The sequence below is a fragment of the Urocitellus parryii genome, chromosome 10 (genome assembly GCF_045843805.1).
Source record: "Urocitellus parryii isolate mUroPar1 chromosome 10, mUroPar1.hap1, whole genome shotgun sequence".
NCBI lineage: Eukaryota > Metazoa > Chordata > Mammalia > Rodentia > Sciuridae > Urocitellus > Urocitellus parryii.
The window spans coordinates 144326080-144339363 of NC_135540.1; the positions used below are offsets into that span (position 1 = coordinate 144326080).

The 13284-nt window shown below is 53.5% G+C and overlaps 1 protein-coding gene across 3 annotated transcripts in view; it reads right to left on the reverse strand.

Moving 5' to 3' along the window:
* Pcgf3 (polycomb group ring finger 3) overlaps window positions 1-13284 on the reverse strand; it is a 34128-nt gene that overhangs the window by 18537 nt on the left and 2307 nt on the right. For 2 of the 3 annotated variants that reach the window (XM_026379470.2, XM_026379471.2), the window contains exons 2-6: window positions 5558-5596; window positions 5139-5278; window positions 4341-4458; window positions 3343-3439; window positions 1099-1154 (exon numbers count right to left, since the gene is read on the reverse strand). In XM_026379470.2, the coding sequence (XP_026235255.1) occupies window positions 1099-1154; window positions 3343-3439; window positions 4341-4449 (262 nt within the window). In that variant the 5' untranslated portion in view covers window positions 4450-4458; window positions 5139-5278; window positions 5558-5596. Of the gene's footprint in view, window positions 1-1098; window positions 1155-3342; window positions 3440-4340; window positions 4459-5138; window positions 5279-5557; window positions 5597-11376; window positions 11519-13284 lie in introns of those variants that run through there. The other variant, XM_026379472.2, reaches the window with a different exon arrangement.

A 13284-nucleotide genomic window follows, 5' to 3' on the forward strand; every position in this document is an offset into this window, starting at 1 on the left:
AGCAGCAGTGCCAGAAATGGCAGTGGAGAGGCAACTGCACTGCCTACAGCCTTGGTGTGTACTCCCACCTGTGGTGAAGTCGTGGGTAGCCCCAGCACCTCCTGCCCTGGGAGCACTGGCCACCCAGGCCGCCAGGATGCCACAGGGACCCTGGCTCAGTAGGAGATATCTGCTGGCCATAGACATGACCCAGCTTCAAAAGGACCCTAATGGCAATGTACAGGTGGCCAGGGTGGGCGGAGTGTTGGGAAAGAGGATGGAGGATTCCGTGTCTGTCCTGCCTGCCCTACAAACAGACCTTCAGGGAACCTGAGCAGCAGTGTGTCTTTGTCAACATCTTCCAGCCAGGAGAAGAAGGGAACAGCAGGAGCAGTATAGCATCTCCACTGCCCGCTCAGAAGCAAGGACACGGTGAACCCCTCACCTCCAGGGCCATATAGCACCTGCTCAGGGGTAGCCAGAACAACTTGGAGCTATCGCCAATTCCACCCACCCCAGGAGGCAGGTCCTCTGCAAGTCCAGACCTGGGGGGACACCCCAGGATAAGAAGTGCAGAGGCACTTCCAACTGACACTGAGGAGGCTGTGGGTCAGTCCTAAGTACAAGCCCTGTGTGCATCCTGCCAGAAACAACCAGAAACAAACACAAGCCAAAAGCCAGAGCATTCACAGTATAACCAGAGACAATAGCAGGAGCAGCATCTGGCAGGAAGCAATCCCCATGCCTCTCCCACCAGTCATGTGGGCATTGGGTTAAGCAATCCTAAAGGACAAAAGCTAACACCATGGATGAGCTGCAAGGTGCAGCGGGTGGCATAGGAGCCTGGTGGAGCTGCTGGACGGGTGAGCACAGAGCTCCTGGTGAGCTTGTGGAAGTAGCTCAAGCACTGCTGCAAACACATTTTGGGGTCTCAGCGTCTCCCTTGGGGGCGTTTTTGCCTTTTCCCAGGACTGAGACAGTCCACACGCCTCAGAAATAGTAGAGGAGAATCCAGCAGGAGTCGGGAGCAGGGTGCATAAGATGGTGCCACCGGGCTCTGCGAGCTCGCCCCTCAGTCAAGGGTCAAGCCCCCGACCTAGCGCAGCATGTGAGTCTTACCTTCCTGGAGGCCTGGCACCAACTTGTAAACGATGTCCTGCATGGTTCTGTCATGACTGCAGAGAGAAGAGTGGGGTGTCAGGGGACATTACTCGGTGGCTCTCACATTGTCCATGTGGTCAGCACAGGTTTTGGTGGGGTTTTCCTTTCAGTTTGCATATGAAAAAATGTGCTGCCCAAAGTTCTCAATGACCTGAACTGAGGCTGCTCAGTGAGTGTTTCAAAAAGTGATGGCAGGTCAGAAGGTTACCCCAGCAATGATGCCTGTCCTGCTGGACCTGGGGCCAACTCACGGGGCAGCTCTGGGCTACCCACACTCTGCTCCTGCCCTCCTGCCTGGGGCCCCAGCTCCATGAGGTCAGGCCTGATCCACTTGGAAAATTTCTGACATTGAGCTGGAGCTGGGGCTGGGGCTCAGCAGTAGAGTGCTTGCCTAGTGCATATGAGCACCACATAAAAATAAATAAATAAAACAAAGGTTAAAAAAAAAGAAACTGTTTTCTTTTTTAGGTCAAAAACGGTTACGGAATTGTTAGTTTTCAAATCAACTTTAATTTCTAAACATAATTTCCACAAAAACAAAGTGTTTATGCACCAAATTAGTGATATCTAAATAACTGACAAATTTTAAAATTTCATAAAATTCACAGAAATCCAGCCATCAAGGGCCAGGTGCAGCAGCTGTTTACAAGGATGGCGGTCTACTCCATGAGCAGAGTGGAGTGTGGAGGGCCACGCGGGCTCTCAGGCCCCCCTCGCCCACGTCCTGAGCAGGACACTTGTGCTCAGCAGGCCTTCAGTGCACACAGTGCCACAGACCCCTCCCAGCACGATTCTCTCCCACCAGATCTTGCCCACCCCAGGACACACTGGGTCATGCTGCCTGCCACCAAGCTCTACATCTGGGTCCCTCATGGCGCCAGGCTTTGCCACCTGCCTAGGAGTTGCAGGGACCTTTCTTCAGAGCAGGTGCTAAACAGATGGGGAAGAATGGCAAAGAGGGCTTTTGAGTGGCAGCCCCTGGAGTGAAGCCCCTTCTCTGACACAGGCTGAGAGCTGCTCTCTTTCCCTTTGTCACATGCTCCATGGCCTCTGCCAGACCCTGGAGCCCAGGTCCAGCACCTATCTGGGATGTCTGCCAGCCTGGCCACTGTAAATCCTGAACACAAATGCTGAAGCTGAGAAGACCGTGCCACACCCAGGCTTGGTGTGGCAGTTCCTGGTCAGCCTGCCTTGCCCTGTGAGTGCAGGGTGGGCACTTGAGGAGGGTATGGGGGCTGCCATCCAGGCTGTGAGGAGGAAGGGGCTGAGGGCCCAGAGGCCAGGGACCCTCCATAGGGGAGGTTCTCCACCCAGCTCACAGCCATGAGTCCTAACCCAGAGATGAACTGGAGAAGAGAAGCAGGATCCAGCCCTGTGGACCCAAGCCCAAGCCCCCAAGGCCTTGCACCTGGTCAGCTCCAGTCCTAGCCCCACCCCTACTCTCTCCACATTAGCACAATAGCTTGATTCTTCGAGGACAGGGTCTGTCCCCCAGGCAGTACCTGGAGAAGGGGCGGCCAGCATGAAGGCCCTTACATCTCCTGCCATCAGTAGTTCTTGTGGGGAAACCCCTCCCTAGGGTTTGCAAAACTGTACCCCAAGAGAGCAGACACAGAGCCACTGCAATCAGCCCATAGGAGGACCTCTATAAGGCAGAACCAGAACAGCAAGGCACCAGAGGTAGATGGCACCTGGAGAAGAGAAGCCCAGACTGCCAACTGACACCCGAAGGGCCACAGGACCATGCAGGGCTGCCTGGAGGCTGGCAGGGCCTCTGAGGACTGGTACCTTCCCCTATGTTGCCCACTGCACAAGTTTAAGCAGAACACAGACATACGCCAAGCCCTTCGACAGTTGCCTTTAGACTTTTCTTTGCTCCTACAGGTGGTATAGGGGCACTGTGTTTCCTCCAGTGGCCCCCCAAATCTGAAACTCCACCTGGCGAGCTCCTCACCTCCTGGCCCCATTCCAGGTTCAAGTTATTTCCACAGAAAGTGGGTCCCAGGCCTGACTCACACTTCAAATTGAACTTCATTCACTTCATTAAAACTCGTGAAATCCCAAGTGGCCTGGAGATCTCTCCAGCAACCTAGGCCACTGCATGGCCTGATGTCTGGGTGCCTGTGGAGTGGAGGCTCCACAGGGAGGGGCAGACGCCTGTAGCTGCTCAGTCCCATTCCACCTGGCGCGGTGTGCACTCACCCAATGTACTGCAGCGGGTGGCTCTGGTGGATCACTATCCTGCAGGTGGGACAGGTGTTGTTCTCCTCCAGGTACTTCACCAGGCAGCTCCTGCAGACTGTTCAAGGTGCGAAAGCAAGTCCAGAAGGGAGACACTGGTTAACACCTGCCCCTCCCCCACCAATGGCAGCCAAGGAGGACATCTCTGACTCATTTGCAGGTGTGACACGCAAGAGTCACATTCTTACTCCTGAAAGAAAGCACCGCCCCTTGGGCTTTACTCAGCAGTGGGAACTGGGGTCCTGGCTGTTCCGCAGCCAAGGGCACTAGGGTGGGCTGACCCTGAGAGCTTTCCTAAGCTGGCCTGAAAGACTACAGCATTTTCTTTGTACAACACAAAATGAAAAAATTCAACAAAAATCACCTGGTTATGCCCAATGGCTTCTAATGAAATTAACTTAATAAAGTGTGTATTGAAATGGGTGAGTGTTTTCTAAAGGGAGCAGTGAAGAGTGGGAGGTCATCTGTGCAGAGCCTTTGCGTTAGCAAAATGCTCCTCAGCGGCCACCAGAGGTACCATCACCCTGTAGGTGACCAGTACCTGCCTTGCAAACAGAGAAACCCACACAAGCCCAGATGGTCAGAACAGGTAATCAGTCCCTAGGAGCAAACCAGTAGACACCCACCTGAAAAGTGCAAGACTTCATTTGAAATGTAAAACAGGCCTCTCTGCCTGCTGAAGGAGAAAGTCGCCATCCCATAGGCCCTATGGCAACAACACAGTAGCTCTGTGTCCCATGATCCTAGGGAAGTCTCATCTCCAGGAATCCCAGGACACTTCTTGACCTCTCCTGGAGTCCCTGCAACTTTCCTGGCCCTGCTGCCCTTGCACATGAACTAAAAGCTTTTGGTAAGACACAGCCAAGTCCCCAGAAACACATAGGAGGAGCTGCCTACCCACCCCCCTCACTGTGGTCCTTGGAACCATCTGGAAGGCGCAGAGTTGTAGGTGGACTTACACGTGTGCAGACACTCGGTCACCGTGGTCGCATCAATGAGGTACCCACTGCACAGGCGGCAGGTGATGTGGGCATTTATGTCCCAGAGCTTAATCTTCCTGGTCAACATCTTTGGCTTCTGCAAGAGAAACCTATGACAACTTCCATCTAAACCACTCCGATGTGTTTCACCTAGCCTCCAGCAAACACTGTCCCTCCAGGGATGGCACAGCGTGCCATGGCCTGGTGGCCACAGATTAGCTGTTTGGGCGAAGTCCACTTCCTAACTGGAAGCCCATCCCTGCCTCTCAGGTGGGCATGGAGCCAGGCCAGCCCTCTCTGGTCCATGGCCTAGCCCCTGGATATAGTAGTAGGTGGAGGATGGCCCCTGACTCTAAGAATCCACCACCAGCCACTGTTGTCCACCAGGGCCTGTGGCTGCCAGGAAGACATCAGAGCCCCAGGGTGGGGAGGACTAGTGCCATCCTGTGGGCTTGACCCCCTCTGCGCCAGTCTGAACAGACGCCACCCCTGACCTGCAGGCACTGCAGCTGAGGCTCAGGCCCTCCTGCTCGCAGCTCCCACATGAGTCAGGAGGGAAGTGCAATTCAACCCCTCTGCACACCCAGGAGACAGCTGGTGGCTCCCACAACGTGTCCCACACAGCCCTGTGGGCTCCAGGTACACACCTGCTCTCCGCAGTCACAAGTATGGCACGAGTGCTGGCGAGGCCATCTGACACTGCACCCTTCCCCATTGTGCCTCACCCCCAGTCTGAGACACCACCATCTTCACCCCCCACCCCCCAGTGGGCCTCACCTCCTCTGGACGTCTGCGTGTCCCTCCTCCCGCGTGGCATGGAGGCTTCAGGCCACCAAGCGGATGCGCCGCTCTTCCCTCCCTCTGCACTCTGGCTCACTTGGGCACCTCCCTCCTGGCTTCTGCTCTGCTTCCATCTCCTAGCACAGAAATGGCACTAGTCACGTCACTGACGCTCCTGCATACAGTCCTGCCACTGCGTTCTCAGTGGACCAAGCAAATCCTGCAGCAATGGGGACGGAGTCCACTGGTCACATGAACCCAGAGGAAGGCACTGGGCACTGAGAGTTGCTGTCGTGGATGCCACCCAGGAACTGCAGACCTGCCCGTGGCCATGACACACTGACCCAGCATGACTCTGGGAATTGCCCATTGATTCAAAGGCACAGGAGGAGGGAGGCCAGCTCAAATGCACTCACCTGAGAGTGGGGGCCGGGGGTCCCGCTACATCGTGAAGCCTGAGGAGAAGCAGAGATAGGCGTCACTACAGGACACGGGGCAAGGTGCTGCCCATACAGGGGCCCACCACCAGCAGCTCTGAGCCTTGGGTGGTTAAACATGTCTGCTCATTTACTTGCTTAAAAAAAAAAAAAATGAAAATCAATGATGGCGAAGAAGGGGGATTTACTACGGAGACAGGTGAAGTATCTGCCCAGTGTGACCAGCCCAGCCAAAGCCATGGGAAACTATGAGAGCAGAAACCTGGCTCGTGGGGACACAGAATGGAGGTGGGGGCTCTGTCACACTGCTTTGGACCCAAGAAGGCAGGAAGGGGGTCCATGGACTTCCCCAAGGGAGGCACTGGATTTCAGGGTGAGCTGCACAGGGATTCTGGAGAGGGACTGTGAAGAACAAATTTGTCATTAGATTCCTGTGATACCCATGACTTCTGCAGCATTTGCCCACACTGAGCACTGTATTCTTTCCTGGTCAGACTTCCCACCCACTAAGAGAATGTGCATGAGGAAACGTGTGGGCACCTGGCAGGTGTGCGGCTCAGGGGAATGAGGACAGTGAGCAGGGCGCTTGCAACAGTGAAGAACTAGAGCAATCCCTGCAGAGCCACATGGGCTTCCAATCACACGGCCACCAGGGACTGTGCTCTTGGACAGGGCTAGCAGTATTGGCGACCGCTGTATGTTGAGGGGAGCTCAGGAGCCCAGCCAGGCCCCCCTAGGTGCGTCTCCTGAGCACTTGTTCAGGGCTCTGTTCTGACATGGGAGCAAGTGTCTCCAGAGAAGGGCTTGAGGATTGCCTGGAGCCAAACTCTGGAGAACGCCAGGGCTCCAGGACAGAGGGAGGCATGAGTTTGAGAACAGTGCTCAGATATGGCCTTACGTGTGCTTACACCCACCCTGTACCATGTTCTCTTTCAGGTATTCCCATAACTACCTTTGACTAACAATCTTAAAGCTCAGTTAACTTCCCCAAGGATGGGACAGAGGAGAGTCTGTCTTCCCAGCAAACTGAGGCAGAACCAACAGGCCTGTGTGCAGTCCTTAGAAGGTGGGGGGATGAGCCAGCTTGTGGCCAGGGCTGTCCTGAACTGTCCCCGCCCAGTATGGCAGCCACTGACCACCCAAGGCTGCGAAACTCCAACGGTGGCTCATGTTACAGAGGAGATGAAGTGTTAGCACATGTAACTTTTAACAAGTCACAACCAGTGGGTCCTGAACTGGGCAGCCACACACATAAATCTTCACTGCCTATGTCTTGACAGCACCACCAACAACAAGCAAGCATAACTGGGTGGGTTACTGAGGACATGAGAAGATGAGATGAGCAGGCATACGGGTGGGCATCTGCAGACAGCCTAGTGAGTGAGCACAGAGCCGCAAGGAAGGTGCCTGGCAACATCGGTGCTGTGCACAGCTTCAGGGTGACAGAAACCCAAGTCCACATGCAACTGGCAAATTCCTCAGAAATTGACTACTTAGGAAATTCCCAGAATTTGAGACAAGTGGAGAAAACCAAAACTCTATTTTAGAAGCTGAGTAAGCAACTGCAAAGTTTCCTTCAAAGAAGACTCCTGCCTGGAAGTCCCCAGAGGGACCTACAGGGCAGCCAGGACACTCCGTCCTCTCAGGAAACAAGGCAGCTTAGGGCAGCTTGGGCAAAGTGCTTGCCTGGCACATACCAGACCCAGGCTTCTGTTCCTAGCACCACAAGAAACGCAAAGACAGCTCTTCCAACTCAGTTTGCGGACCAGTGATGCACACACCAAACCCTGCCGAGGTCAGAGCAGAGGGAAAAGGACAGACGCATCACCCAACAGGACCAGCTGCCTCAGCCACTGCTCTCCACCAGGCAGAGGCTGCCCTGCACTATAGGGAGAACACCTCCTTAGAAGAAAGGCCACAGTCTACAACAGACACACAAACCACTCGACAAATTCAACACCTGCTAGTAATTTTAAACATTCTTAAAACTTAGAAGGAAAAAAGTTCTCCAAGAGTCATTCACTAAGAGGGAGCCACTCAGGTGTGTGTGTGAGCACGGGCAGTGCACTTGCGGAGCCCGGAGGAACTGAGGACTGCCTGGGCAGAGGCAAGCTCCACAGAGAAGGCATGTACAATGACAATCCTTGGTCCTCTGTGACATGGAGTTCCAAGCAGGCAAGCCTCAAGTTAGGACTGTAAGCTGGTGGACCTTGTGTGAGTGACCCCAAGAAAAGAACAGTGTTCAGTTTACAGCAAGATGCAGACATCACTACAGACCTGCCTGCGCGTGTGGATGAAGCCATGTGGGAGCAGACCCTTGCACCTGGCAAGGCCTTTCTGCCCCTGGAGAGCCTGGTGAAACAGAAAAGAGGCAGCAGGTATGAGGGAGATGGCCAGCCGGACTCCCTGAGCACAACTTCACTGGATTACTGGAAGCTGTCACCCCACTGCAACAATGACAGCAAGGCACGTACGGCAGAAGGCACACAGTGAAGCTGACCCTCTGGGTTAGCAACACCCTGCAGGACCTTCTTGTCCTGCCTACAGCAGCAGCAGAGCTCAGCTTGCCCTCAGCCCAGGCTCCTCAGAGTGCCATGAGGTGCCATGAGGCCAGCTGGGATACAGGGCTGGCTGGGTACTTAGTGCTTCCTCCACTAAGGCTACTTCCACTTTACACTGAGTTTGTTGGGTCAGGACCCCATTTTGGGGGTCATCAGGACACCAGGACCACAACCAGGACTGGGGCTCCGCGACTTCATGGGGGCCAGCAGCCCAGTGGCTCCCAGTGGAACAATTTTGTCCTTTGCCCTTCTCTAGGCACAGAAAGAGCATCAGAAAAGGGAAACTCCAAATGAGCACGCTTAAAACACTGAGCTTCATCCGTAAACTACAAGTACAGATTTGACACTGGGAGATCCAGTGACAGGCCACCATGCTGGCAAGAGGAGCCCTTGGCAAGGTGTGCTAGCCAGCAGTGGAGCCTGGTATCAGCTCAGGAAGTGGAAAGGCACAGCCAGGAACCAGGTGGCCTTCCTTCTGCAAGAGCCCCCCTGTCAGCCTCTGCCCCACGGCCCCTTCCTAGGGGCTCTGGCCTCAGGCAAGCCTGCCTCAGCAGCCATCCCAGCATCCTCTGGAGGCCCTCTGAGCACCACGTTTGCCTGTTACCCCACTGCACTCCGCTGTGTGCAGGGCTGCAAGGGCAAATGTGGGACTGAGGAGAAGGCAGTGATGCATCGCGAGCTCTGGGCTGGGGAGGCTGGGAAGGAATGGGCTGGTGGCTTGTTGGGCATGAGGAGGTTGTCAGACAGGGACTCCTGTGTAGGCAGCCTATAAGCCACCCACCCTCACCTGCTTCAGGACAGGCACCACCGTGTGGTGCGTCTCTGGGGATTCTCATGCACTATATCATGTCTGCTCCATGAATGGAGGACAGGAGCAAGGGACTGCATGCTTCTTATAGGCAAATGAGAGCAGAGTTCCCTCTGTGGCAGGCCTGGGCCCTGGGGCTCTCTCCTGCCCACTGCACGCAGATCACTCTGCCTCTGCCTTAGCTCTGTTTACACGCCCAGTTCTATTTGACTCCTGGTCATGGGGTCTTAATTTACAGTTTCTAGACATGTGGAAACTTAAATAAACTTCTAAAGCTGAAAAGTTAAACTCTACCTAAAAATCCTGGTTCTGCTCACATATTGGTGACTATGTGCCTGATGCCCAGCTGCACCTTCTGCCATCAGCAAGTTGGAAACACCCTTCAAAACCCACTCTTGATGAGATGCCGTCATGCTAAAGCATGTGACAAGAGCCTGCTCTCCTGTGGGCCCCAGAGCTTGTCCCAAGGCTCTGATGGGGACCAAGCTGGCCCCAAACCCCAGGCCTGCACCCAACAGGGCCATGGTGGTACCAGACTGAAGGAAGGTTTCCAACAAGAAACAAAACACATATTGATCTAACTCATCTTCCTTTTTCTTTTTTAATGGTCCTGAGGTTAGAATCCAAAGGCTCTATTCTCTACACATGAGATACACCCCAGCCCTTTTTACTTTTTGAGACAGGGCCTCGCTACATTGCTGAGGCTGGCCTTGAGCTTGTGACCCTCCTGCCTCTGCCTCCTCAGTCACTGAGAGTACAGGTGTGCACCTGCACTGTACCTGGCAAGTACAGACCCTTTTACAAAATAGAGGAGCCAGGCAGACCTTCAGCTGCTCTGACAGGTATCTCCCCAGCCTGTCCCAGAGGCAAGGACTCTCCATTCTGAGCCTTGAGACCCACCCACACCAGTGCCATCCTGCACAACCTTGTGTGGTGATGGAGGCTCCCACTGTGCTGACCATCCGGATGGCTGGGAGCGATTGGCCCTTGACCTGGGGCTGACGACATCAACACGTCAGCCCTGCCCCTACCTCTCCTGTCAATCCAGCCTCTTCTAGCACTCAGTGACCTAGGAGTCTTGCAGATTTCTCTCCCCTGGCTAACAGATGGGACACATCCTCAGACAGCTGTCCTTTGGGAGGCTGGTGGTGGGCCTTTGGGCAGCATCTGGGACTCGGCTGGCAAGAGCCCTCTTTGCTGAATGAGAAGCACAGGCTGGGTCTAAACACAGCCATGAGGTACTGTGTGGATTGTGCTGAAACTGCATCCTCCCGGTCTAGAAATCAGTTCATGCCACGAGAGTGCCTATGGGCCCAGCCTCCAGGGCACCCTTGGCTTCAGTGCTGGGACAGTGGCTCCCATGTGACACCATAGGCTGGTGCTACAGAGGGAATAAGTGTGTCTGACCCCTGTGCCTCTCCCCTGAATAACTAGCCAGTCCTCTCATTACAGCAAATGTTAGCCAGGAGGAGAGCCAAGTCCTGAAAAAATGCCCAGCTGCAGGAGGACATTGGTCCAGAAAAACAGACTATTAGAAATACTCTGTACCCAGAATGTCTCACTCCATACCCACCTTAAGTGTGGTCAGGAGGGACATGACACCAACCAAGATCAACTCCCACCCCCAAAGTGGTCAGGAGGGATGGACACCAACTAAGGCACCTCCCCAGTGTACTCAGGAGGGATAGACACCAGCCAAGGCTGGGACCTCCCCAGTGTACTCAGGAACAACGGATACCAACTAAGGCTGGGACCTCCCCAGTATACTCAGGAGGGATGGACACCAACCAAGGCCAGAGAGGACCAATCAAGTTAAGGGAAAACATTATGGAAAAACTTCCTAAGACCACTAGGGAAAATACAAACGGCCTGGAAATGAATTATTATGTGGATGGCATGACCGCTCTCTTGGTGCCACAGTGGTATTGCAGTTGTGTGAGGGACCACTTCTGACACTCTATATTGTCTGAGTGATGTGTCATGCTGTCTGTAGCTACTCTCCAATGCTTCCATTAGCAAGCAGTCACGTACAGCAAAAGACGAAGCAAATGTAGTCCATCATAGAACTGAGTTTCTGAGCATGGGCTTCAAGGGTCCTGCTCCACCCTGTTCAGGCTAAATACCCTGAACTGCACAGTGTGTAAAAAAGAGAGATTCTCTTGTCCGTGCTGGAGGCAAGAAGTCCAGTCAGGGTGCCACAGGCTGGTGGCTACCTAAGGCTCCTTCTCCAGAGGAGCTTGTGAGGGCAGAGCCTCCCAAAGGCCCACTCCCACCGCCATCAAGAGGGGTCGGGATTTCAACATGGGGATTCGGGGAACACAAACATCCAAATGATGTCAGAATTCCCTATAGCTTTTCTTCAGGCCTTTTTTTCTTAATGAACATTTGGATAAAAGTAAAACAAACCCTTGAAATAAAAGGAAGCTTACCCTTCTTCAATTTTGCCTCCTAATGTGGGGGTACCTGTCCCCTATTCCCACAGCAGGCAAATGGGTGTAATCAGGGAGTGTCCTAGTTGATTTGGCAAACAGGGTGGTATGTACAAGACCCTCAGAACTGGGCCACAGAGGTGTCCCGCAGGAGCATCCACATGGTCACTGGATACAGGTCAAACCCTCCTAGGAACCAGAAGATGGAGTACCTGATAAGACCCACGGACCTCCAGACCCCCCACGAAACCCAGGGGCCCCCTCAAGTCCTGCAGGACCCCCAGGACCCATAGGCAGTGGGGCTTCGTGGCTACCTATCGACCCCTTTCCAGTGTTCACATGCTTCTTATAAATATTACCAATTCCAGCAAATTTCAAAGAATTTATCCAAAAAAGAGACAAATTAACCTGTACATTCATTTAAATGCTAGAGTTTCTCTTCGAAACAGCAAGTTGGCCTAACCACTATCGAGGAGTCCCCACTCCTGGTGAGCTCACTCCCAGAGGTGGGGTTCTGCTTGACTCAGGGGGGCGAATATTCACTCCTAGCCTTCATCCTGTCCTGAAGTCCACAGCTGTAGGAAGAAACTCAGATAAAAAAAGAGTTTGTTCTAATTTTTAAAGGCCTCACACTTCAAATAAGGCTGCAAATGAATAACAATCCTGCCATTTAATAAAGAACAACAGGTAGACAAAATGAGCCTTGCTTTATGGTCCAAACAACCCACATAGACAATTCCAGTTAATAGCGAAGAGTCCTTCCTCACCCAGCAGCCCTGGGTGGAATACCCCAAGTCTAGAGACGGCAGACAGGTTAAAGGTGGCCAGTGGGCCCGTGTCCAGAGCAACCCTGAACGGGTGCCCAGGTGCAGCTCTGGGTCTAGGCACCCCCCTGGGCAGGCCTTGGCCAGGGAGCCCACAGAAGACAAACATTCCACTTCAGAGATGCCACACCTCGTATACTACTTTGAAGAGTACACATAAAACAAGTGCACAAGGTCTAAAATGACAGGAGAAACTTTCTCCATGTTTAAATGGTTGAGACAAACACTTCTCACAACGTTCTTTCTTTGGACCAGATCACTGGTAGAAATACCAGTGAGACTGTGGGAAACTGAAACCCTTGCACCTGGGCAACCAAGGACCCCACGGCTCTGTACCCTCACGACTCCTGAGGGCAAGCTGACACCTAGGGATCTCTCCTGTCCATGACTCATCTCTTGTCATGTGCCAGATCCCAGGCAGCACAGCTGAGCCGGAGCCCCCATTCCACCAACATGGTTCTTAACTTCTTATGGGAGCTTTTCAAGTATCACTTATGAAACCAGCTAAGTGCCATGCTCACAATGCTGCTGCAGAGTCCACCTACCTTGCACCACCCTGAGGGGCCCCTTCCTTTCAATCTGCACAGGGCCTCACTTCTCACTTCTAACAAAAAGGACTCACCAAAGTTACGGGACACCACTTCCAAGGTAGGCTGCAAAGCCAGTGGTCTCCTTCCCCTCCCCACTCCTTCTCAGCTGCCTCTGAGAGGCCTACAGGAGGAGCTGGCCTCTCCTGCAGGCAGCATGGGAGGGGCGTGAGGTGGGTGGCCCCTAGGGGAGGTGCCCAGCCAGCACCTGACTGTAGGCCTGTGGGTGCTGAGCCAGAAGACCTGGCCGGCCACCTTGAGTTCTTGACCCAGAGACTGTAGGATCATAACTGACTGTTGGCTTAGAGAACTAAGTTCTGGGGAAAACAGCTGCATGATGACATAAAATAAAACCACTCAGCACTACCACACTTTCAAAAATACAAAAAGGAAAATGTAGGCTCTGAACACTTACTCAGGTTTGCATGTCTTTTCAAAACTTCAAAAGGCAAATTAAGTTTTAACCACAGTTAAAAGAGTGTGTCAAAAGAACAAGT